The sequence below is a fragment of the Lagenorhynchus albirostris genome, chromosome 1 (assembly GCF_949774975.1).
Source record: "Lagenorhynchus albirostris chromosome 1, mLagAlb1.1, whole genome shotgun sequence".
Classification (NCBI taxonomy): Eukaryota; Metazoa; Chordata; class Mammalia; order Artiodactyla; family Delphinidae; genus Lagenorhynchus; species Lagenorhynchus albirostris.
The window spans coordinates 113,319,421-113,343,075 of NC_083095.1; the positions used below are offsets into that span (position 1 = coordinate 113,319,421).

The 23,655-nt window shown below is 36.0% G+C and overlaps 1 protein-coding gene across 2 annotated transcripts in view; it reads left to right on the forward strand.

Annotated features, from left to right (window-relative positions):
- The window catches only part of UNC13C (unc-13 homolog C), a 598,728-nt gene that overhangs the window by 399,456 nt on the left and 175,617 nt on the right, over window positions 1–23,655 (forward strand). For both annotated transcript variants that reach the window (XM_060169334.1, XM_060169325.1), the window contains one exon: window positions 17,500–17,585. In XM_060169334.1, the coding sequence (XP_060025317.1) occupies window positions 17,500–17,585 (86 nt within the window). The remainder of the gene's footprint in view (window positions 1–17,499; window positions 17,586–23,655) is intronic.

Sequence of the window (23,655 nt, forward strand, 5' to 3'; positions counted from 1 at the left end):
TTCACTGTGGCCAGTGGCTGTGTACAAGTTATATACGTGTAAAATCTCATTTAATCCTCGTAACAGCCCTAGAAAGGCCCAAGTTGCAATTATTATCATCCCCATTTGACAGATGAGGAAATTGAGTTTTAAAGAGATTACTCAGTGCTCCACTGGGTCAATTAGTTAAGTAGCAGAGGAGAAATCAAATCTCTGTCTTTTGGATTACATTGAGGCTTAACCACTACATTACACTTCTGTGACTTGTGCACAGGAAATAGCCAGAACTGCTTTAAATTACAGAAAATAAGCTTCTGGCAAATGTGCAAATGGTGTAGACTTCTTAGCCAGCCCAAAGAAAAGGCAGAAATATTCAACTGTGGAATGTGTTGGAAGAAAACAACTCTGCCATTTGAATCATTATTTGATACTGAGGAGACCACATAGACATAGCATATGAAATTTGATGCCAGAGTGAGATTATATAATTTCATATCTACAAAGGAAATTAGAACACAGTGCAAAAATACACTCTTATGGGAATATGATTATTTTGTTGCCCCTTAAAAATGGACACGTAGAATCTAGCTAGTAGTTACTCAGAACTTGATAAAATCTGTTATGAGAAATACTAGGTGTCTCTCCTCTCATTCCAAGCTCTGATTTCCTTCTCTTACTGGTTGTATATAGTTGTGAATTTTTCTCCCCTTTTTCAGTGAGTAGGTGGGAATAAAGAAGTTATTTTGGAAACTGTTAGCTTTGCAGATGTTGTCACCAGGTTATATCCTGGCTTCTGTTTAAATTGCGTGGAGAGGAAATATACATACATACATACATATATACAAATAAATAAATGCAAATATAAAAATATGTATATAGAAGATTATATAAGCACAATTAATATTATCTGTTAGTGAAGAGATGCTAGATGGAGAATTGTTTTCTAATGCTGGCCACAACTGCTTAAAGAGAAAAAAAATTCATGTTACTTCATCAGTTCTGAACTATAAAGCAAATGTCAATAAAATTAGACTAGATAAGTTAAATCTTGTGGCAACAGTAAAATTATGGAATTTACACAGTACAAAGCACCAATACTATCACTAACTGTTAATATTAAGTGTGCTATGATTCAGTTTATAGTCACTGTAAACTTTCCTTTGCCCTTATCCCTCACAGCTAATTAATCACTGCTAATTCTGCCTTCATTACAACAAAAGACTTTAGCGGGAGGAGCTGCTTTGAAGGAACAAAGTATTTATGATCAAATGGAAATTGAGGAAGAGAGAGAACAGTTAGGGGAAAGTGATCAGAAGACATGGGACATCAGATATGTTAAGAAATTATAAGTAGTCTGGGTGGCTGGAGCATGGAAAGTGTTGGAGAGTAGAGATAGAGTTAAAGTGGGGGTCAGATTGTCATTGGCCAGGCAAGTCATCTTAATGAGTTGAAACTTCTCTATGCTAATGAATGTGTGACAAACAATTGATGGTTTTAAAGTAGTGGTTTGAAATACTACAGCCTATGTTCTTAAAAGGTAAATTAGGTGGTAGTCTAGAGGATGAATTTGAAGAGGAAGAAATGGAGCAAATAGATAAACTAACAGGTTAGTTCAGCTCTTGAGGCAAGGGAGGGTAAAGACTTGAACTGGAGATGTGACGGTAGGAGCAGGGCAGGGACAAATTCTAAGGGTATGTCAAAGGAAGAATCCACAGGAGAGTAGAAAGGAGAAGATGCTGTGGATTGCGGAAGAGGTGGATGACCAAGTGTGCTATCTGGATTCAGGGCTGACTACTGAGGTTTTTTAGTTAAGTAGGATTTATGTAAGACAGAGCCAGAGAAGTACTTCCAAATGCACCAAAAATACCATAGAGAGGTAGTAAAGTAAAATAAAAATATAGACTTCAGAAGAACTTATGTAACGATTAGGTAAACAAAGGATCTTTGAGTTATTTTTTTCTAGCACAAGGATATCTATTATTTCCTATAGGTAATAGTAAGAAAACCAAATTTGAAGCTAGCATGTCATAATACACAATAAGCAAAACTTGTAAAACAGATATCAGAGTAATGTCTCAGACCCTAAAGATTATCTTCTGTATGGAATCAGAGCTTGACAAGAAGTAAATCTTGAGATTTAAATTTAAAGATAGACTATTACATAAAATATGAAGCTAATGATTTGAACTGTAAATATTTTAAGGCAAAATCAATAGGCTTAAACAAAACAAAACAAAAGAATTAGCTGTGAAGACATTTTCAATGCTTGGGAATTTCTGTTATTGTCATAAGAAAAAGAATGAAAAAGAAATATGATCAAGAAGCATAAGCTCTGTTATTGATTCTGTCATTGATGTGTTTCCTGTTTTAGGACATGTTTCTTAATCTCTAACGTTCCTAAGTCTAAAATGCGTGTAGTCAAAGTTATCTTTATGCCTCTTCTAAGTATCAAAAAAAATTGAATATTTGCTGCTTCTTTATTGGAGAGATCATGAGCTTTGGGAAAAGAGCTCAAGGCTCTAATTCTAACCACCAGTTCCTCATTTGAAAAATGAGAATGACAACAATCAAATAGGAATTTTGTGAGAAATAAATGAATGTTATTTAGCTTTATAAAAATAATTATAGTATTTAGTAAAATGCCCTTTGATGTTTATTTCAGAATTTATTTAAATTTTTGTGTTTATTAAAATGATCATATTCAACTTCACAGGCCTATTCGAAGTAGAAAGTGAAAGTTCTAAATGTTTATGTATCATTTTTATGAAGAAAACAAATAAAAACCAAAAATAAGACTCCCTTACCCACTCCTTACAAATTTTCAGTAGTTGGGTGTATTTTTTCCAACTACTATTTTGTGCATGTATAAGCATAGAAATTCATTTAATAATATTTATTTTTACTCTTTTTTTTTTACAAAATATAGGATAATATGTACACTAATCTGTAATTTGCTTTGTTCACTTACAACAGCTTGACAGACATCTTTTCATGTCAATATAGGCAGACCTATCTTGCTCTTTTTGATAGGTGCATATTATTTTGTAGTTTCATATAACACCATGATGATGCAGTCTATGGAGGGGACTCCTGGGACACAGGAGAGAAGGGAGTGGAAATAATGCGGGTATCGGAATAACATAAAAACTGAAATCCTGTAGAGAGTCATTAAATAGCTTTTGTAAATCAGGTTCAGACAGGTCCTGAATTTTCATTAATATTTTCTGCTTGTTTTCTAGCCTGAAATGTCCTTAGTAAAAAAATTTTAGTATTATTTTAATTGAAATTTCTCTGAATATTAGAGAAGTGAGCATGCTTTTTCTATATTTACTAGGTTTTTGTGTTGTTTAATTTTTTAGATTGTCCATTCATCTCAGCCATTTTTTCTAATATCCCTCTTTTTCTTCATATTTGTAACAATTCTTCTTGTTTTAATAGTATTATCCCTTTGCCTTTTATATATCTAGTGTGTATTTTTTTTGTGTGTTGTTTTTATTTTAAGTGGTAGTTTGGTTTTGGTTTAAGTTTTTGTTAAATCCTCAACAGTAATAATGAGAACCCTTAAACCTCAGTTTTTCAAGAATGAAAATCAAACTTGACATTGCTTATGCAACTGAGAAAATCCTGACACTAATAGCTTATTTTTAGATTCCCTGTTTTGAAGTTATTTGATTGAACAGTCTAGATTAAAGGAAAAATATTTTAAAAGTCACTTTGAGAGTCTTTTCTTATGGTAATTACAACCATTAACTGGGATGCATAGCTTATCCCTTCCACCAGTTAATCTTTATCCTCCTCGAAAAGTACATACAAATCTTAACTTTCTTCAAATAACTTCTGTGAATGACTGCACCAGTATATACTTCTGCATCATATACTCTTACCTTTATTGTGTTTAGTAATTTGTACTTAGTGCAAATTAAGTAAAATGTCCCTTTCCATTATGATGCATGTTTCTTTTTTTTAATTGAAATATAATTAATTTATGATATTGTGTTAGTTTCTGGTGTACAGAAAAGTGATTTGGCTATACATACATTTATCTATTCTTTTTCAGATTCTTTTCCATTATAGGTTATTACAAGATATTGAATATAGTTCCCTATGTTATACAGTAGGTCCTTGTTTTTCTATTTTATATATAGTAGTGATCCATGTTTCTTTAAGTCACATCACCCAAGTGTAGACCCAAGAATAGAAAAATAGCAGCCACTCAGGATACCTTTGGCTCTTTTTGCCCTTGCTCCTTGGTCTAGCTCCTCTGTATTCTCTCACCTACAGCTGATGTTCTGCAGTCTCCTTTTCTATTTATTATCCATGTTCCCATTCCCCATGTTGCTCTTCTTCTGTTCCCCTTTGATATCATGGCAGTCACTATCATTTACAGCATACACCAAGGTTCCTATCACTGTTGGTCCTTGATACCAGAAGTTCTGAATCTTCTCTTGCCAAACTTGTTCATGCTGCTGCTTCGCATCTCTGTACAGGCTACAGGAGTGACCCTCCATTGAAAATAAGCTGCTGTCACAGCCCCTAAGAAGCAGTAAAGAGGAGGAGTTGTTTCTCCAGACCCTTGATTTTCTAAAACCACTGTTTTCACAGCCAGCTCTATTGTTTCACCCTCTAGCTTTCTTTGTGAGACTTATCAAATATATATCATATGATATGTTTTATACATATATATATATATTTTTTTTAACTGTCATTTCTACTAGGTTGTAAACTTATGAGGGGCAAGGACTGTGTGTATTTTATTTAGCCCTTAGTGCTGTGCATAGCACATGCTAGGCCTTCAATTAATAGCAACTTATTAACAAATATTACTTCTTAAATGCTAAATATGTTAGCACTCATTTGTATTATATTACCTCTTATTTTACTGCTTGTAAAATTATAAACTTTTTAGTTTTTGTCTAAAATAAACAAAACATTGCAAATTGAATTGAAGACGTGTATATATGCCTCCCTGAATTCAATTCCCTTTACTACTTGCCCAAACCTAACTATTAGAATAGGTTTGATCTTTTTACCCCCATGAATTTTTTTATATCTTTATGATATATGCATGTATTTACTAGAAAAGTGTGTCAGGTATATGCCAACCCTCTCCCCTAGAGGCATCAACTGATCTGCCTAGAGGCAGAGGCTGAGAGCCTGAGAAAGTGCCAGTTGAAAAACTGAGAAAGCTGAACATGGGATCAGTAGAATAATAGGAAATAAGGCCCTACAAAGTAATGGGTCCTGGTGAAACCTCCCAAGCATACAGTTTGGGTATGAAGGAATATGTCCTAGGAGACAGTATGAATAAAATATTGACCTGCTTTGAATAAGCCCAGTCCCTAATTGGATTAAGGTCATCTCTACCAACTTTAAAACACTACTGCCAGAAGAAAAATAAATCCTTTCTGAAAGAATACCAGTATCACCCAGAGACTCAAGTTTACACACACACACACACACACACACACACACACACAATTCTTTCAATCAGAAATAAGTAGGCATTGAACTTCCCCGATGGTCCAGTGGTTAAGACTCCCTGCTTCCACTGCAGGGAGCATGGGTTCCATTCCTGGTCAGGGAACTAAGATTCTGCATGCCATGTGGTGCAGCCCCCCCACCCCCCAAAAAAATTTTTAAAAGTAGGCATTTTAAGAGATTAATGTAATAGAATCTAGAAATACAGATGTTATAATAACTATAATTAATATATTTAAGAAATTAAGTAAGAAAATGGAGAAACAGTGAATTTAAAACTAATGAAAGGATCAAATGGAAATTCTAGAACTGAAATCTACAACAAATGAAATTAATAACTGAGCATATGGATTTACCGGTTGTTAGACACAGCTGAAGAGAGAATTAGTAAATATGAAGATGGTCCAGAAGAAAATATTCAGAAGGAAGTTCAAGTAGACAGTAGATGAAAAATAAAGACTTATCAAAATTAACTATATACTGGATGTAAATTGTCTCAACAAATTGCAAAATATTGAAACTATTCAGAATATGTTCTTTAACCTTAGTTTAATTAAGGTAGAAAACAGCAACTGAAAGATACTTAGAAAATCCCCGAATAGTTGGAAGTTAAGAAATCAGGATTAAAAATGTAAAAACTTTTGATTGGATTACTATGAAAATACAGCATATTAGGATGCCGCTAAATGCAGTTCCTAAAAGAAATTTATACCTTAAATACACTTGTTAGAAAGGAACAAAGCCCCAAAATTAATTATCTAAGTATCTTTCTTAATAGAAAATGAACAACATATTAAACCCCCCAAAAGTAGAAGGTAAAAAATAATGAAGAGCAGAAATTGATGAAATAGAAAACAAACATATGGTCATATAACTACTATCAAAACCAAGATACAGAATATTTTTATCACCCCAAAAATGGTGATAAAAATATTATCCCAGGCCCCTGGCAACCACTGATATGTTTTCTGTCCTTATACTTTTGCCTTTTCAATAATATATTATAGATGGAATCATACAGTTATATAGGTTTTTTTGAATCCAGTTTCTTTTAGCATAATTCATTTGATACTCATCCACACTGTTAACATGTATCAGTTGTTTATTCCTTTTACTTAGTAGATTGCATTTTATGAACCTATCTCAATTTATTTATCCATTCATCAGCTGAAAGACATTGGCTATTTGCAGTTTTTGGTGATTGAAAATTAAGCAACATACATAGTTTTTGTATAAATATAAGGTTCATTTCTCTTGGATAAATACCTGGAGTGGGACTGCTGATAAATATTTAAATCAAGTTAAATATATTTAACTTGATTGCCAAACTGCTTTCCAAAGTGACTGTCATATTTTGCATTCTCAGCAGCAGTGTATCAGAATTCCAGTCTACCTTTACAGAAGCTGTAAAGATACAGCTTCTCTGTATCTTTACACATTTCCCAGCCCTTCATATTGTCAGGTGTCATTTTGTTTTGTTTTGTTTTGAAGCTATTTTAGTAGACATGTAGTGGTATCACATTATATCAATAATTTTTATTTGAAAGTACCTAATGACTAATGATGTTGACATATTTTCTTTTCTTTTTTTGAATTTTATTTTATTTATTTTTTTATACAGCAGGTTCTTATTATCCATTTTATACATATTAGTGTATATATTGTCAATCCCAATCTCCCAATTCATCACATCACCACCCATACATATTTTCATGTGCTTATTTTCTATCTAATTATTTTCTTTGCTAAATTGTCATTCAGATCAATTGTCCATTTTTTATTGGGCAATTTTTTTCTTATTATTGAGATTTGAGAGTACTTTGGATATTCCAGATATAAGTCCTTTATCAGATACGCATTCTGCAAATTGTTTTCTCCTAGTCAATTGCTCTTCTTTTCATTTTCTGAACAGTTTCTTTTTAAAAGCAGATTTTAATTTTCATGAAGTCCAATTTATCAGTATTTTATTTTATGGTTTGCACTTGTTGTGACAGACCTAAGCAACTGTTGCCTGATGCAAGATCATAAGATTTTCTGTGTTTTCTTTTAGAAGATTTATAGTTTAGGTTTTGTGTTTAGGTCTGTGATCGTTTTGAGTTTTTTTTAATATGTTGTGAAGTTTGGGTCCAGGTTTACAATTTTTTTAAAATTTTTGCATATGGATACCCAACTAGTCTAGCAGACGTATTGAAAAGTCTATCTTTTCTCCATTGAATTCATGTAACATCTTATTGAAAATTAATTTATCTTGAAGATACACTGTTTAATTACTATAGTTTCATAGTAAGCTGTGAAGACAGGTGTTGTAAATCCTTCAGCTATTTTAATAAATACCATTTTTGCTCTTCTAGTTCTTTTGCTTCACCATGTAAATTTTAGAATGAATTTGTCAGTTTCTACAAAAAGAGTTCTGCTGGAATTCTGGGTGAGATTGCATTGAATCTGTAAATCAACTTGGGAAAAATTAACATTCGAATGACATTAAATATACCAATTCATGAATACAACATATTTCTCCATTTATTTAAGCTTTACTTCATGTTTCTCCTCAGTACTTTGCAGGTTTCCTCATATAAATCTTGTACATATATTCTAGATTTATGCCTAAGTATTTCATCTTTTGCTGCTATTGTAAATATATTGCTGTTTTAATATCAATTTCCAATGGTTCATTGCTAGAATATAGAAATACAATGATTGTGTGTCTTGACTTCATATTCTGTGACCTTGCTGAACTTATTTAGTAGCTTTTTTGTAGTTTTTTGTAGATTTTCTATGTAGATGATCATGTTGTCTGCAAATAGAGTTTTATTTCTATATGCCTCTGACGTTATTTCTTTTTCTTGCCTGTTTACAATCTTTAGGAACTCCAGTACGGTGTTTAATAGGAATAGTGAGAGTAAATACCATTACCTTGATCCTTATCTTAGTATGATGTTAGCTGTAGGTTTTTGCAGATTCTCTTTATAAGGCTAAGGTAGTTCCCTTTAATTTCTTAGTTTTAGGATATTTGTTTTTGTTTTTCATTTGTTTTGTTTTTAGCATGAACAAATGTTGAAGTTTGTCAGATACGTTCTCTGCATCTATTGACATGCTAAAAATTTTCTCCTTAGTCTATAAATATGGTGTATCACATTGATTCATTTTTGAATGTTGAACCTATGCTGCATTTCTGGATAAGTCTGTTGCTCATGATGTATTATCCTTGAATATATTTAAGGATTGAATTTGTCATTTTTTTTTGAGGACTTCTGCATCAATTTTATGAGAGATAATGCTCTTTAGTTTGCTTTTTGTATAATGTAGTTTTTAACATCTTTATTGGAGTATAATTGCTTTATGATGCTGTGTTAGTATCTGCTTTATAATAAAGTGAATCAGCTATACATATACATATATCCCCATATCTCCTCCCTCTTGCATCTCCCTCCCACCCCTCTATGTGGACACAAAGCATCAAGCTGATCTCCCTGTGCTATGCAGCTGCTTCCCACTAGCTATCTATTTTACATTTGGTAGTGTATACATGTCCATGCCACTCTCTCACTTCGTCCCATATTACCCTTCCCTCTCCCCATCCTCAAGTCCATTCTCTAGTAGATCTGCATCATTATTCCTGTCCTGCCCCTAGGTTCATCAGAACCATTTTTTTCTTTTTTCCTTTTTTTAGATTCCATATATATGTGTTAGCATACGGTATTTGTTTTTCTCTTTCTGACTTACTTCACTCTGTATGATAGACACTAGTTCCATCCACGTCACTACAAATAACTCAATTTCATTTCACTTTATGGTGGAGTAATATTCCATTGTGGCATATCTGTCGATGGACACTTAGGTTGTTTCCATGTCCTGGCTATTGTAAATAGAGCTGTAATGAACATTGTGGTACATGACTCTTTTTGAATTATGATTTTCTCAGGGTATATGCCCAGTAGTGTGATTGCTGGGTTGCATGGTAGTTCTATTTTTAGTTTTTTAAGGAACCTCCATACTGTTCTCCATAGTGGCTGTATCAATTTACATTCCCACCAACACTACAAGAGCGTACCCTTTTCTCCACACCATCTGCAGCATTTATTGTTTGTAGATTTTTTGATGATGGCCATTCTGACTGGTGTGAGGGTATATCTCATTGTAGTTTTGATTTGCATTCTGTAATGATTAGTGATGTTGAGCGTCCTTTCATGTGTTTGTTGACAATCTGTATATCGTCTTTGGAGAAATATCTGCTTAGGTCCTCTGCCCTTTTTTTCATTTGGTTGTTTTTTTGATATTGAGCTACATGTGCTACTTATAAATTTTAGAGATTAATCCTTTGTCAGTTGCTTCACTCTTAAATGTTTTCTCCCATTCTGAGGGTTGTCTTTCATCTTGTTTATGGTTTCCTTTGCTGTGCAAAAGCTTTTAAGTTTCATTAGGTCCCATTTGTTTATTTCTGTTTTTATTTCATTTCTCTAGGAGGTAAGTCAAAATGAATCTTGCTGTGATTTATGTCATAGAGTGTCTGCCTAGGATTTCCTCTAAGAGTTTTATAGTGTCTGGCCTTACATTTAGGTCTTTAATCCATTTTGAGTTTATTTTTGTGTATGGTGTTAGGGAATGTTCTAATTTCATTCTTTTACATGTAGCTGTCCTGTTTTCCCACCACGACTTATTGAAGAGGCTGTCTTTTCTCCCTTATATATTCTTGCCTCCTTCATCTAGGATAAGGTGACCATATGTGCGTGGGTTTATCTCTGTGCTTTCTGTCCTGATCCACTGACCTATATTTCTGTTTTTGTGCCAGTACCATACTGTCTTGATTACTGTAGCTTTGTACTATAGTCTGAAGTCCAGGAGCCTGATTCCTTCAGCTCCATTTTTCTTTCTCAAGATTGCTTAGACTATTTGGGGTCTTTTGTGTTTCCATATGAATTGTGAAATTTTTTGTTATAGTTCTGTGAAAAATGCCATTGGTAGTTTGATAGGGATTGCATTGACTCTGTGGATTGCTTTGGGTAGTAGAGTCATTTTCACAATGTTGATTCTTCCAATCCAAGAACATGCTATATCTCTCCATATGTTTATAATCTTTAATTTCTTTCATCAGTGTCATAGTTTTCTGCATACAGATCTTTCATCTCTTTAGGTAGGTTTATTCCTAGGTATCTTATTCTTTTAGTTGCAGTGTCAAATGGGAGTGTTTCCTTAGTTTCTCTTTCAGATTTTTCATCATTAGTGTATAGGAATGCAAGAGATTTCTGTGCATTAATGTGTCTCCTGCTACCTTACCAAATTCATTGATTAGCTCTAGTAGTTTTCTGTTAGCGTCTTTAGGATTCTCTATGTATAGTATCATGTCATCTGCAAACAGAGACAGCTTTACTTCTTCTTTTCCGATTTGGATTCCTTGTATTTCTTTGATTAATGTGGCTAAAGCTTCCAAAACTATGTTGAGTAATAGTGGTGAGAGTGGGCAACCTCATCTTATTCCTGATCTTAGTGGAAATGGTTTCAGTTTTTCACCATTGAGAATGCTGTTGGCTGTGGGTTTGTCATATAGGGCCTTCATTATGTTGAGGGACGTTCCCTCTATGCCTCCTTTCTGGAGGGTTTTTTATCATAAATTGGTGCTGAATTTTGTCAAAAGCTTTTTCTGCATCTATTGAGATGATCATATGGTTTTTCTCCTTCAGTTTGTTAATATGCTGTATCACATTGATTGATTTGCGTATATTGAAGAATCCTTGCAATCCTGGGATAAACCTCACTTGATCATGATGTATGATCCTTTTATTGTGTTGTTGGATTCTGTTTGCTAATATTTTGTTGAGGATTTTGGCATCTATGTTCATCGCTGATACTGGCCTGTAGTTTTCTTTCTTTGTGACATCTTTGTGTGGTTTTCTCATCAGGGTGATGGTGGCCTTGTAGAATAAGTTTGAGAGTGTTCCTCCCTCTACTATATTTTGGAAGAATTTGAGAAGGATAGGTGTTAGCTCTTCTCTAAATGATAGAATTCACCTGAGGAGACATCTGGTCCTGGGCTTGTGTTTGTTGGAAGATTTTTAATCACAGTCTCAATTTCAGTGCTTGCAATTTGTCTGTTCATATTTTCTATTTCTTCCTGATTCAGTCTCAGAAGATGTGCTTTTCTAAGAATTTGTCCTTTTCTTCCACGTTGTCCATTTTATTGGTGTATTGTTATTTGTAGTAATCTCTCATGATCGTTCGTGTTTCTGCAGTGTCAGTTGTTACTTCTTTTTCATTTCTAATTCTATTGATTTGAGTCTTCTCCCTTTTTTTCTTGATGAGTGTGGCTAATGGTTTGTCCATTTTGTTTATCTTCTCAAAGAACCAACTTTTAGTTTTTTTGATATTTGCTCTTGTTTCCTTCATTTCCTTTTCATTTATTTCTGATCTCATCTTTATGGTTTCTTTCCTTCTGCTGACTTTGGGGGTTTTTTGTTCTTCTTTCTCTAATTGCTTTAGGTGTAAAGTAAGGTGTTTATTTGACATGTTTCTTGTTTCTTGAGGTAGGATTCTATTGCTATAAAGTTCCCTCTTATAACTCCTTTTGCTGCACCCGGTAAGTTTGGGTCATTGTGTTTTCACTGTCATTTGTGTCTAGGTTTTTTTTTTTTCCTATTTGATTTCTTCAGTGATCTCTTGGTTATTAATTAGTGTATTGTTTAGCCTCCATGTGTTTGTATATTTTACAGATTTTTTCCTGCAATAGATATCTAGTCTCACAGTATTGTGGTTGGAAAAGATACATGATAGAATTTCACTTTTCTTAAATTTACCAGGACTTGATTTGTGACCGAAGATATGATCTATCTTGGAGAACGTTCCATGAGCACTTGAGAGGAAAGTGTGTTCTGTTGTTTTTGGATGGAATGTCCTATAAATATCAATTAAGTCCATCTTGTTTACTGTATCATTTAAAGTTTGTGTTTCCTTTTTCATTTTCATTTTGGATGATCTGTCCATTGGTGAAAGTGGGGTGTTAAAGTCCCCTACTATGATTTTGTTACTGCCAATTTCCCCTTTTATGGCTGTCAGCATTTGCCTTATGTATTGAGGTCCTCCTATTTTGGGTGCATAAATATTTATAATTGTTATATCTTCTTGGATTGATCCCTTGATCATCATGTAGTGTCCTTCTTTGTCTTTTGTAATAGTCTTTATTTTAAATTCTATTTTTTCTGATATCAGAATTGCTACTCCAGCTTTCTTTTGGTTTCCATTTGCATGGAATATCTTTTTCCATCCCCTCACTTTCAGTCTGTATGTGTCCCTAGGTCTGAAGTGGATCTCTTGTAGACAGCATACATATGGGTCTTGTTTTTGTATCCATTCAGCCAGTCTGTGTCTTTTGGTATGAGCATTTAATCCATTTACATGTAAGGTAATTATCAATATGTATGTTACTATTACCATTTTCTTAGTTGTTTGGGTTTTGTTATTGTAAGTCTTTTTCTTCTTTTGTGGTTCCTGCCTAGAGAAGTTCCTTTAGCATTTGTTGTAAAGTTGGTTTGGTGGTGCTGAATTCTCTTAGCTTTTGCTTGTCTGTAAAGGTTTTAATTTCTCCTTCAAATCTGAATGAAAGCCTGGTGGATAGAGTAATCTTGGTTGTAGGTTTTTCCCTTTCATCACTTTAAATATGTCCTGCCATTCCCTTTTGGCTTGCAGAGTTTCTGCTAAAAGGTCAGCTGTTAACCTTATGGGGATTCCTTTGTAGTTATTTGTTGTTTTTCCCTTGCTGCTTTTAATATTTTTTCTTTGAATTTAATTTTTGATAGTTTGATTAATATGTGTCTTGGCATGTTTCTCCTTGGATTTATCCTGTATGGGACTCTCTGTGCTTCCTGGACTTGATTAACTATTTCCTTTCCCATATTAGGGAAGTTTTCAACTATAATCTCTTCAAATATTTTCTCAGTGCCTTTCTTTTTTTCTTCTTCTTCTGGGACCCCTATAATTCGAATGTTGGTGTGTTTGATGTGTCCCAGTGGTCTCTGAGACTGTCCTCAATTCTTTTCATTCTTTTTTCTTTATTCTGCTCTGCAGTAGCTATTGCCACTATTTTATCTTCCAGGTCACTTATCCGTTCTTTTGCCTCAATTATTCTGCTATTGATCCCTTCTAGAGCATGTTTAATTTCATTTATTGTGTTGTTCATCGTTGCTTATTTCATCTTTAGTTCTTCTAGGTCCTTGTTAAATGTTTCTTGTATTTTCTCTATTGTATTTCCAAGATTTTGGAACATGTTTACTATCATTACTCTGAATTCTTTTTCAGGTAGACTGCCTATTTTCTCTTCATTTGTTTGGTCTGGTGAGTTTTTACCTTGCTCCTTCATCTTCTGTGTGTTTCTCTGTCTTCTCATTCTGCTTCACTTACTGTTTTGGGGGTCCTCTTTTCGCCAGCTGCAGGTTCGTAGTTCCCATTGTTTTTGGGTGTGCCCCTAGTGGCTAAGGTTGGTTCAGTTGGTTGTGTAGGCTTCCTGGTGGAGGGGAGTTGTGCCTGTGTTCTGGTGGACGAGGCTGGATCTTGTCTTTTTGGTGGGCAGGACCATGTCCAGTGGTGTCTTTTGCGGCATCTGCGACCTTATTATGATTTCAGGCAGCCTCTCTGCTAATGGGTGGGGTTGTGTTCCTGTCCTGTTAGTTGTTTGGCATAGGGTGTCCAGCACTGTAGCTTGCTGATTGTTGAGTGGAGCTGTGTCTTCACGTTGTGATGGAGATCTCTGGGAGAGCTTTCGCCGTTTGATATTACGTGGAGCCGGGAGGTCTCTGATGGACCAGTGTCCTGAACTCGGCTCTCTCACCTCAGAGGCAGAGGCCTGACACGTGGCCAGAGCACCAAGACCGTGTCTGCCACGCGGCTCAGAAGAAAAGGGAGGAAAAAAAAGAAAGAAAGAAGGAAAAGTAATAAAATAATGTTATTGATATAAAAAATTATTAAAATTTTAAAAATTCAAAAGTAATAAAAAAAAGAAAAAACAAATAAAGAATGGAAGAAAGAAGTGAGCAACCAGACCAAAAAACAAATCCACCAATGATAACAAGTGCTAAAAACTATACTAAAAAAAATGGCAGACTGAGCCCTAGGACAAATGGTAAAAACAAAGCTATGCAGACAAAATCACACAAAGAATCATACACATACACACTTACTAAGAGAAAAAGGAAGAATATATGTATACCGTTGCTCCCAAATTCTACCACTTCTATTTTGGGATGATTCGTTATCTGTTCAGGTTTTCCACAGATACAGGGTACATCAAGTTGACTGTGGAGATTTAATCCCATGCTCCTGAGGCTGCTGGGAGAGATTTCCCTTTCTCTTCTTTGTTCTGGCAGCTCCCAGGGTTCAGCTTTGGATTGGCCCCGCCTCTGCATATAGGTAGCCTGAGGGCATCTGTTCTTTGCTCAGACAGGACAAGGTTAAAGGAGTAGCTGATTCGGGAGCTCTGGCTCACTCAGGCCGGGGCGTGAGAGGGTATGGATGTGGGGTGAGCCTGCTGCGGCAGAGGCCAGCATGACATTGCACCAGCCTGAGGCGCACCGTGTGTTCTCCCGGGGAAGTTGTCCCTGGATCGTGGGACCCTGGCAGTGGCGGGCTGCACAGGCTCCCAGGAGGGGAGGTATGGAGAGTGACCTGTGCTCGCACACAGGCTTCTTGGTGGCGGCAGCAGCAGTGTTAGCATCTCATGCCCGTCTCTGGGGTCCGCGCTGATAGCCGCGGCTCGTGCCCATCTCTGGAGCTCGTTTAGGCGGTGCTCTGAATCCCCTCTACTTACACACCCTGAAACAATGGTCTCTTGCCTCTTTGGAAGCTCCAGACTTTTTCCTGAACTCCCTCCCAGCTAGCTGTGGTGCACTAACCCCTTCAGGCTGTGTTCACGCCAACCCCGGTCCTCTCCCTCAGCTCCCTGCCCCACCCGCCCCTGGAGGGTGAGCAGACAAGCCTCTCGGGCTGGTGAGTGCTGGGCGGCACCGATCCTCTGTGTCGGAATTGCTCCACTTTGCCCTCCACACCCCTGTTGCTGCGCTCTCCGTGGCTCCGAAGCTCCCCCAGCTCCGCCACCCTCAGTCTCCACCAGCAAAGGGGCTTCCTAGTGTGTGGAAACTTCTCCTCCTTCACACCTCCCTCCCAGAGGTGCAGGCCCTGTCCCTATTCTTTTGTCTCTGTTTTTTCTTTTTTTCTTTTGTCCTACCCAGATACGTGGGGAGTTTCTTTTCTTTTGGGAGGTCTGAGGTCTTCTGCCAGCATTGAGTAGGTGTTCTATAGGAGCTGTTCCACCTGTAGATGTATTTCTGATGTATTTGTTGGGGGGAAAGGTGATCTCTACATCTTACTCTTCCGCCATCTTGAAGGTCTCCCAATGTCTTTGTTTTTTTTATCAGGGCACCATAAACAGAATTAATACATTCTTTATTCTGGAGTCAAAAAATTAAAATAATAGATTTCCTCATTTTACGAGCTTAAATCACTGTAATTATATCACTTACAATTTTGTTGTTGTGTAACTATTACATAAAAGTTAATATACTACATATATGGGATATTCGTAGCTATCCACAAATGAAACATTACTTGCCAAAGGTTATTTTTATATAAAAGGGGTAAAATTTATTGTTGAAAACTAATTTTGTATATATCTAGGTTATATTTATTTTTTGATCATAAGAAGTGTTCTGTTTTAATACTTAATAATGCATCCACATTTAAGTTTTAAAGTACAGTTGACATTATTAGATAAATTGATAGATGGAAATTAGTAAGGGATATTTGACGAAACATGATGTGGTTTGGTGAAATAGTATGTAGGATATGTGGTCTTTTCTTTGTTGAGGTTATACTGAGGTCATATTTACTTAAGTAACCCTTTCTGTCCCATTCAGGGTTATATTACTCTTTTCTCTTTTTTTGATTTGGACTCAAAGATATAAATGAATGTGAAGTCCTTATTGAATTTGTTACAGTATTGCTTCTGTTTTATGTTTTGGTTTTTTGGCTGTGAGGTATGTGGGATCTTAGTTGTCAGACCAGGAATTGAACCTGCACCCCCTGCATAGGAAGGAAAAGTCTTAACTTTCAATAAAGACTTTAAAAACAAAATAAATGGTCCACATCAAAAAAATCTTAAAAATAAAAAATAAATAAATGTGAGAGTTATTCTTGTTACTTTACATATATATGTATATATCTATATATATTTCCTTAATATGTTGGCTTGTATATATGTATATAAACATTTATATACATGCACTTTATAAAAAATATATTCAATGCATAAAATATATAATGTATATTTGTTAGAACAGAAAATACTTTCAGTCTTGCATGTTGGCATGGGCTGAGTGTTTACGATGAAATGAAATGAATGAAATTATTTTCGCCGGGCTTATCATGAGATTGAAAACACATACAAACAGAATACATATTCAGCAGCAGTAGGAATCTTGTCTTTGGCTTAAGCTTGTTTGATCTACACAGCCTGCCTGGTAGTTCTGGAGTCCTGATTAATGGGTCCACCACGGGCCATTTTACCAGAGGAGTGAGGAATCTTTCTTGAAATAATTTGCTTTAAGCAAATAGAGAATGGAAGCACTCAAGTTTGCTGCGAGAAAAATGGCTGACAGCTGAATGCGAGCTGTGGTTTTTGCTGTTATATGGTATCTGCTCCTCAGATTCATCTGGCCTATCCTCAAATTGAGACATATGAAGACAAAGTGTTTGATAAAACTAAAGGGACTCTTTAGACACAAGGAGACACACAGCATAAGACATCCATTAGGAACCCTGGGCAGCATTACATTGGCACTGATGTAATGAAGTCTGTTTTCCTTTCACCCAATAATTGTCTTTATCGCCACACTCTGGTGTTCAGCTTTTTTTCCCTACCCCTGAAAATTTATAAAGAGAAATCTCATAAGTAAAAGTATTTATAAACAATGTAATAATTACCGTGGTGTCTGTGTAATGTGAAGTGTTTTTTTTCAGGCACATTTTTCTTTTTGATCTACTAATATCTGTGTTTGCTTTTAGGTTTCCTCAAGAACTGAACATGGGAAAAATAAGTGCTGAAATTATGTGGACCCTTTTTGCTCAGGATATGAAAGATGCACTAGAAGGTAGGTACAAATATTTAAACTTATTAAGAGTATACGTTTTAGTTAAATTTTGATTTTGTGTTCTTGATTTTAAATGTAAGGAACTGTTGCATCAAAACATCGATCACTGTGATCAGTTTAGTTCTGAAACTGATTTCCACATTGTGGAAAGATAAAGATCGCAAGGTATTTAAAAGCCCTGAAGAAATGCATTTTAAATCAAATGGTCTAAGTTGCAGGATAATAGTGAGTATTTCATATGTAAGACAAAGTTTAGATGCAGGAATACTTTATGGCATAAATCAGACCATATTGAGAGGGTAGATGAGTAATATTAGTTCAGATATTTGTCTACCTAGACTTAGAAATGGTATTCCGATGGCTGGGCAGGTTAAAATATGGCCAAAGCTGGTGCAAAGACAAAGGCAGGGCTCTTCACCAGAAACTCCAGTTTCAATATACTCAAATCATAGAATGTAAAGTATGGGAAATGCAGCTCTCAGTTGAAAACTATAAATTTCTTTGAGCACTCACCTTGTGTTTAGAGTTGGAGGTAGTATGTTTAACCAGCCAAGGGTTCCTGCTCTCTAGGAATTTAAAACCTAGTAGAAAGTTTTCTTTGCACTTATTCACTATGTATTAAGCCCCTAGATGCTAAATGCCCAGACTGCACTCAGTATGGAAGATACAACAATGAACAGGACAGCTATGGTCCCTGCCCTCAACAAGATTATGCAGGACAGCTGCAAATATGTAGACGGTTGCAATGTGGGGGTGGTCAGTGCTAAAGATGATGGAATATCTGGAGGTGAAGCTCCTAAGTCAGACTTAGGACAAGGGGGTAAGGCAGGTTTTCTAGAGGAACTTCCTCTGAGGAAGTGTTGTCTTGACAAAGACCTGAAGTATAAGTAGGAGTTCACTTTGGGAAGAGTTGAGCAAGAAGCATCTCTGTCTTGTCCTGGTCAAGGACAAAGCATTAACAAGTAGAGTGAGCACAGGGTTCATCTGAGAAGAGAACTCAGCTGGTCCTCTGAGCAACAGGTAGCAGGAAGTGAGGCTGGAGAAATTGTCAGGGACCAGCATGTGCTGCCTTGTGGGCCATGATGAGAGGTTTGACTCTGCTAAGAGAAACGACAGACCATAAAGGGATTTCAGGAGGGACATGTCCTGTTCAGATTGACAGCTTAGAACAGGCAGAGTGGAAGATGATTGATTGAGTTTGTGCTCGTTGTGCCACTATTTTTTTCTTAGTTTTGCTGAAATGTAAGCTTCTTGCTAGGGCACACAGAGGAAGCATACAGTACTTTTCCTTATTTGAAAAAGAAGGTACACAATAGACTTTAGTACCTGATTTTCTGGTAAAGTCTGGGTTTACCACCTAATTAGATAAATTAGGATTTATCCTTAAAATTATACCAGAACTTGCTCAGAGATGCAAACTCCTTATTCTGCAGTGAAGCGTTCCTTCTCCATTGTATTGATCAATCCTGCTTTCTCTACCTCTGCCTCCTACCAACCACAACCTTTTCATCAGCTCGTTTACTGCCTGGATTTCTCTTCCCACCACTCTTCACAAGCAGCCATGTAGGGCTCAGGAGCTAAAGTCACCTCCATGAATAATAACCTTATCTTAATCCCCTGCATAGCAACTAATTACTATCCTTTATTTACTTGTTTACTCGGGCTTCTTATCTGTCTTCCTTGCCACAGTGCAAATTTTTTGCCTGTGATTTTTATCAACATATCAATATTGCCTAGAATGAAGCCTAGAAAATAGAAACTACTTGATAACTATGTGTTGTATCAGTAAAGACTTTACCAGTTAATCCCAACTCAGTGTAGTGGTAGAAAAAGCAGTAGAGACTTCTGTTTGTGATCCTTTTCTATGTGATCTTGGGAATATTTTAAGAGGTCAACACCTTCGTGTTTCGTTGTCCTCACCTGTAAAATGAAAAGTTCACACTGGATCAGAGGGCTGGGCAATGGGCAAGGAGCCGCTCCTGCCCGTATTTCAGAGGAACTTGACTATTTGGGACCGTTCCACAGTGGCATTGCCCACCAGTGCACATTTCGTTTGGACAGGGCCTCTATCTTTATTTATATAACATTTGTGCAACTATTGGATGTTTTATTTTATGTTACCTTTGCTTTAAAAAATAAGTAGTAATTTTAGACAACTAAGTATAATATTTATGTCAGGAAATGTAAGTCTCAAAAAATATAACATTTGTTTGAAACAACAATGAAATTAGAAATGCTACATGTAAAGCACCATAACTTTGGTTGGATGTTTATTGATTAGAAGTTAATAATTTTGTGCAAAAGCAGTATCCCAAAATGCTGAGATTGTATTATTAAAAGTCACGTCCAAGATCAAGGGTAAGTAATTATTTTGTGATTATCTTAGGTTTTCTGGAGACTAGAATCCTTTCCTTAACACAAATTTTTAAATATTTTTTTAATTTATTATTTTATTTTTTTAATAGCAGCTGTATTGAGATATAATATATAACGCATCCCATACAATTCACCTAAAGTGTCCAGTTCACTAGTTTGCACATTCACACCCATTTTCAGGAAGGCATAATGAGCATAGTAAGGGAGTAATTTAGATTGCAGTTCCTGGTTTATGTATCTTCTACACCAGATGAGAAGGCTTTTGAGTGTAAAGATTGTATTTCTCATTTCTGTATTCACTGAACCTTAATAGAAGCTTAGTATGTGTTCGTTTACTTGAATCAAATTACAAATGGGACAACCTTATACAAAGAGCCTCACAGACAAAGCCAGATACTTACGTTCAAACTAAACATTTCTAGTATTGCTAGTTGGGAGGCAGCAAGAGATCTGAGTCTGGGAAACCCAGTTTCAGAAAGCTTTCTCACTTATGAGCTGCACCAGCTTGGGCAATTAATGTATAACATCTCCAAACTTTAGTTTTCCTTTCAGTAAAAAGGTGATAAGAGTTCCCAGGTTGGTGTGAGGATTACATGATACCTCAAATACACTATACTTCAAAATCACGGTGCTAATGGGAGGAGAGCATTATTATTATATAAATGGAGAAAGATCTGTGAAAGTCTCAAAACAGTCTCCTTTAGGGATCATTTAAGGTTTAAAACTCCTAGGACAGTGTTTACAAATCCATGTTCATTTGTTCCCTATCTCTCCGTCCTTTCCCTTTCACCATTTCAATGTAATAGATGGCTTCATACTGTGACATTTTAAAAAATGTGACATGAATAATAATTGTTAAAGAAAATAAGGACTAGGAATACCTCACAGAATAGAGGGCGTATACTTAAAAACATTCTTCTGGCAGGCTCTTTTGCATGTGATAGTAATGTTCTTACTCTCCCTATTTGCCTTATAGAATGTTGTTAAAATTAATTGACTGTGGAGGAGTGCTTCAGGCTATTGGCCTAGAAAGACTCTGTGTTGTTATATAATTTGGGCTACATAGTTTGTCTTATGATTAAAGCACCTGGCCCAAGTTGTAAGTAACCTCTGATGAAGTCAGGTCAACAGAGAAGCGAGTTAGAATTTATGGACTTAAGGCTTTTTGATGCAGCTTTTTGCTTTACTTCTTGAACTCATCAGCTGCTACGAAAAGAATAATTTAATTTAAAAATAAAATAACTTTTCCCCCAACTTTACTCAGTCTATATGAGCTGTCTTATTTTGTTTTCAGATTTGACATTAATCACCTTACAAATTTGATAAGCAGTATCAAACTTTGGTGATAACTTGCTGAATGAACCAGAATAAATTATTTTACACAAAAGATGTACTTTCTGTGAAAAAGGTAGTTTAGGAAGAAAAGAGTCCCTGATGAAATATTTCATTTTATAGTGAAATAGAGTTGGTTTTGCAGAATTTTTTTCTAAAGCAGTTATTCTAAAGGCTTTTATAGTCTTTAGCCTGGCTGGTAAAAATACAGGTTTTGCAGTAAGTTAGATCTATGTGTGAGTTCAGGCTCCGCTACTTTCCATTAATTTGTTAGCTATGATCTTGGACAGTTTACTAAAGTAAGTCTCAGTTTCCATATTTTAAAATTAGGGACAAAAATACCTACCTTACAAGGTTGTTTTAAGGAGAAAGGAAGAGAGAGAGAGAGATACGGGGGCAAGGAGCAGATAATTTCCTAGTGCATAATAAATACTCAAACATTAGCCATTATCACAATCTTGAGGATTATAATTTAGTAAACAAAAACTTTCAGATGATTTATAATACCACCCAAATGTCTAGATGCCTGTGACTGAAAGTTTTACTTGGCGATTGCAGTTGACGGCACACGTTTTATATGTCATCTTGGTATCCATAGAACTGGGTTGCCTGGCAATCAAGGCAGTCCTGTTCAGGGCCCTGATTGTGTAACGTATGTGGGTGTCTTCAAAGTCTCTATTAAAAGCAAACCCAGCTAGGCCCCAAGATAGCAGCCATTTGGTGGATTGGGTCCTCAAGCATTCAGGTGGTTTCTAATTAATAATTCTGTAGAGTAGTGCTTGGGATTCTTTAAATACTACTCCTTAAATTGGAATTTGTGGCTGGGCTTTAAGTCATATTCTGAAATTGCATCCGCTTGTAAGGATGGATGGGATGGGAGAAGAGTATCTAAAGCATTTGCCACATTCTCAGATGAATCTTTGAATAGAAAAATAATTAAAAATCATTGAAAATAGATTAGTTAAAAATGACTGTTTTACTTAATTAACTTCGGCAGAGATGGAATTAATTATGATATGCAGAATACAATCATCTTTCACCTGGCCTTATTTAAAGTCTCCCAGATCAGAGCTCCTCAAACTTTAATGTGTACAATAGTCCCCGGGAATCTTGTTAAAATGCAGATTCTGGTTGAGTAGACCTTTTTGGGGGCAGGGTAGGTGGTTCTCTCCATTTCTACCAAAATCTGAGATGATGCCCAGGCATCTGGTTAGTGCACCACACACTGAGTAGCAGCAAGGCTTTAACACTGGACATTCTATCTTTTTACCGCCAATCTTTCTGGTCTGCTGCTTAGTTATCATGTTGGTCCTCATCAATAGGTGAAAATTGTTAGACTGCCTTTGTAATCTTTCACTATCTCATCATCCTAATAAGCACGACTGTTGCCGTTAACTCTGCTCTCACCGTTTCCATGCACTATCTTCTCTTGATGTATGAATTTGAGTATTTGCATATTGAATATCTTTAGCATATCTTACTCTCTTACATTTATTTTCGGAGGCCTTCTCTCAAAGAAGTATAATTTTTTTTTATTGCTCTTCACCCACATACAGGTCTCAGGCCACCCTGTGCATTTAAGAACATTGCCCTTGACCTTGTAGGAACGAAAACAATGAGAACACAAAGTCATGGTCACATCTCTCCTGGTCTCGCTGACCACTTCGGCTATACGGAAAGAACTGAACTATTGACCCATGAACTTCTCTAGCCTCCCTTAGAATATTCTTGTCCTTAACATCTTTCTGGTCTAGCTCATACCCTCAAACTGTGATTTGATACTTGTCACCTTTCTTGTCTTCCTATCAGTAATTTTCTGCTGATTTTTAAGTTTACTCTCACAAATCACTGGTTGTCAGTTTATCTTGATCCTCATATTTTGGTAGAAAAGATTGGCTTCTGACTAATTTCTGCAATCAGTAAAACCTCCCTGGAAACAACTGATTTCTTTCGTCTCCTGTTTCCTCCTCCCAATCTTCCTTAACCTTATTGGAATGACAGAGATTCAAGCTATGCCTCTGTATTCTTCAGAGACTGTGGTTGGAGCCAAGATTGGGAGCCCTTTGTAAAGGATCTCTCTGACCTCCTTTTCGTAGAGTAGTGGTTCTCAACCTGTTTGGTGTCCTTCCGTGTTGCAACACTCCTCAGAGGTACAGCAATTCCCATAAGTAACAGAGATGTTGGTATTTCTCAACCAAGGAGAGATGACAGGTGGCTTTCCCTCATCCTGTTGAGAATCTTCAATATTACTCTTGTCCGGAAGCAACTGTTGAATGACTCAAAATACAATGCTCACTGATAAAATATTAGCTTTTAGTGGATAATGTCTTATACCTGAACAAATTCTATCCTATATTTCATA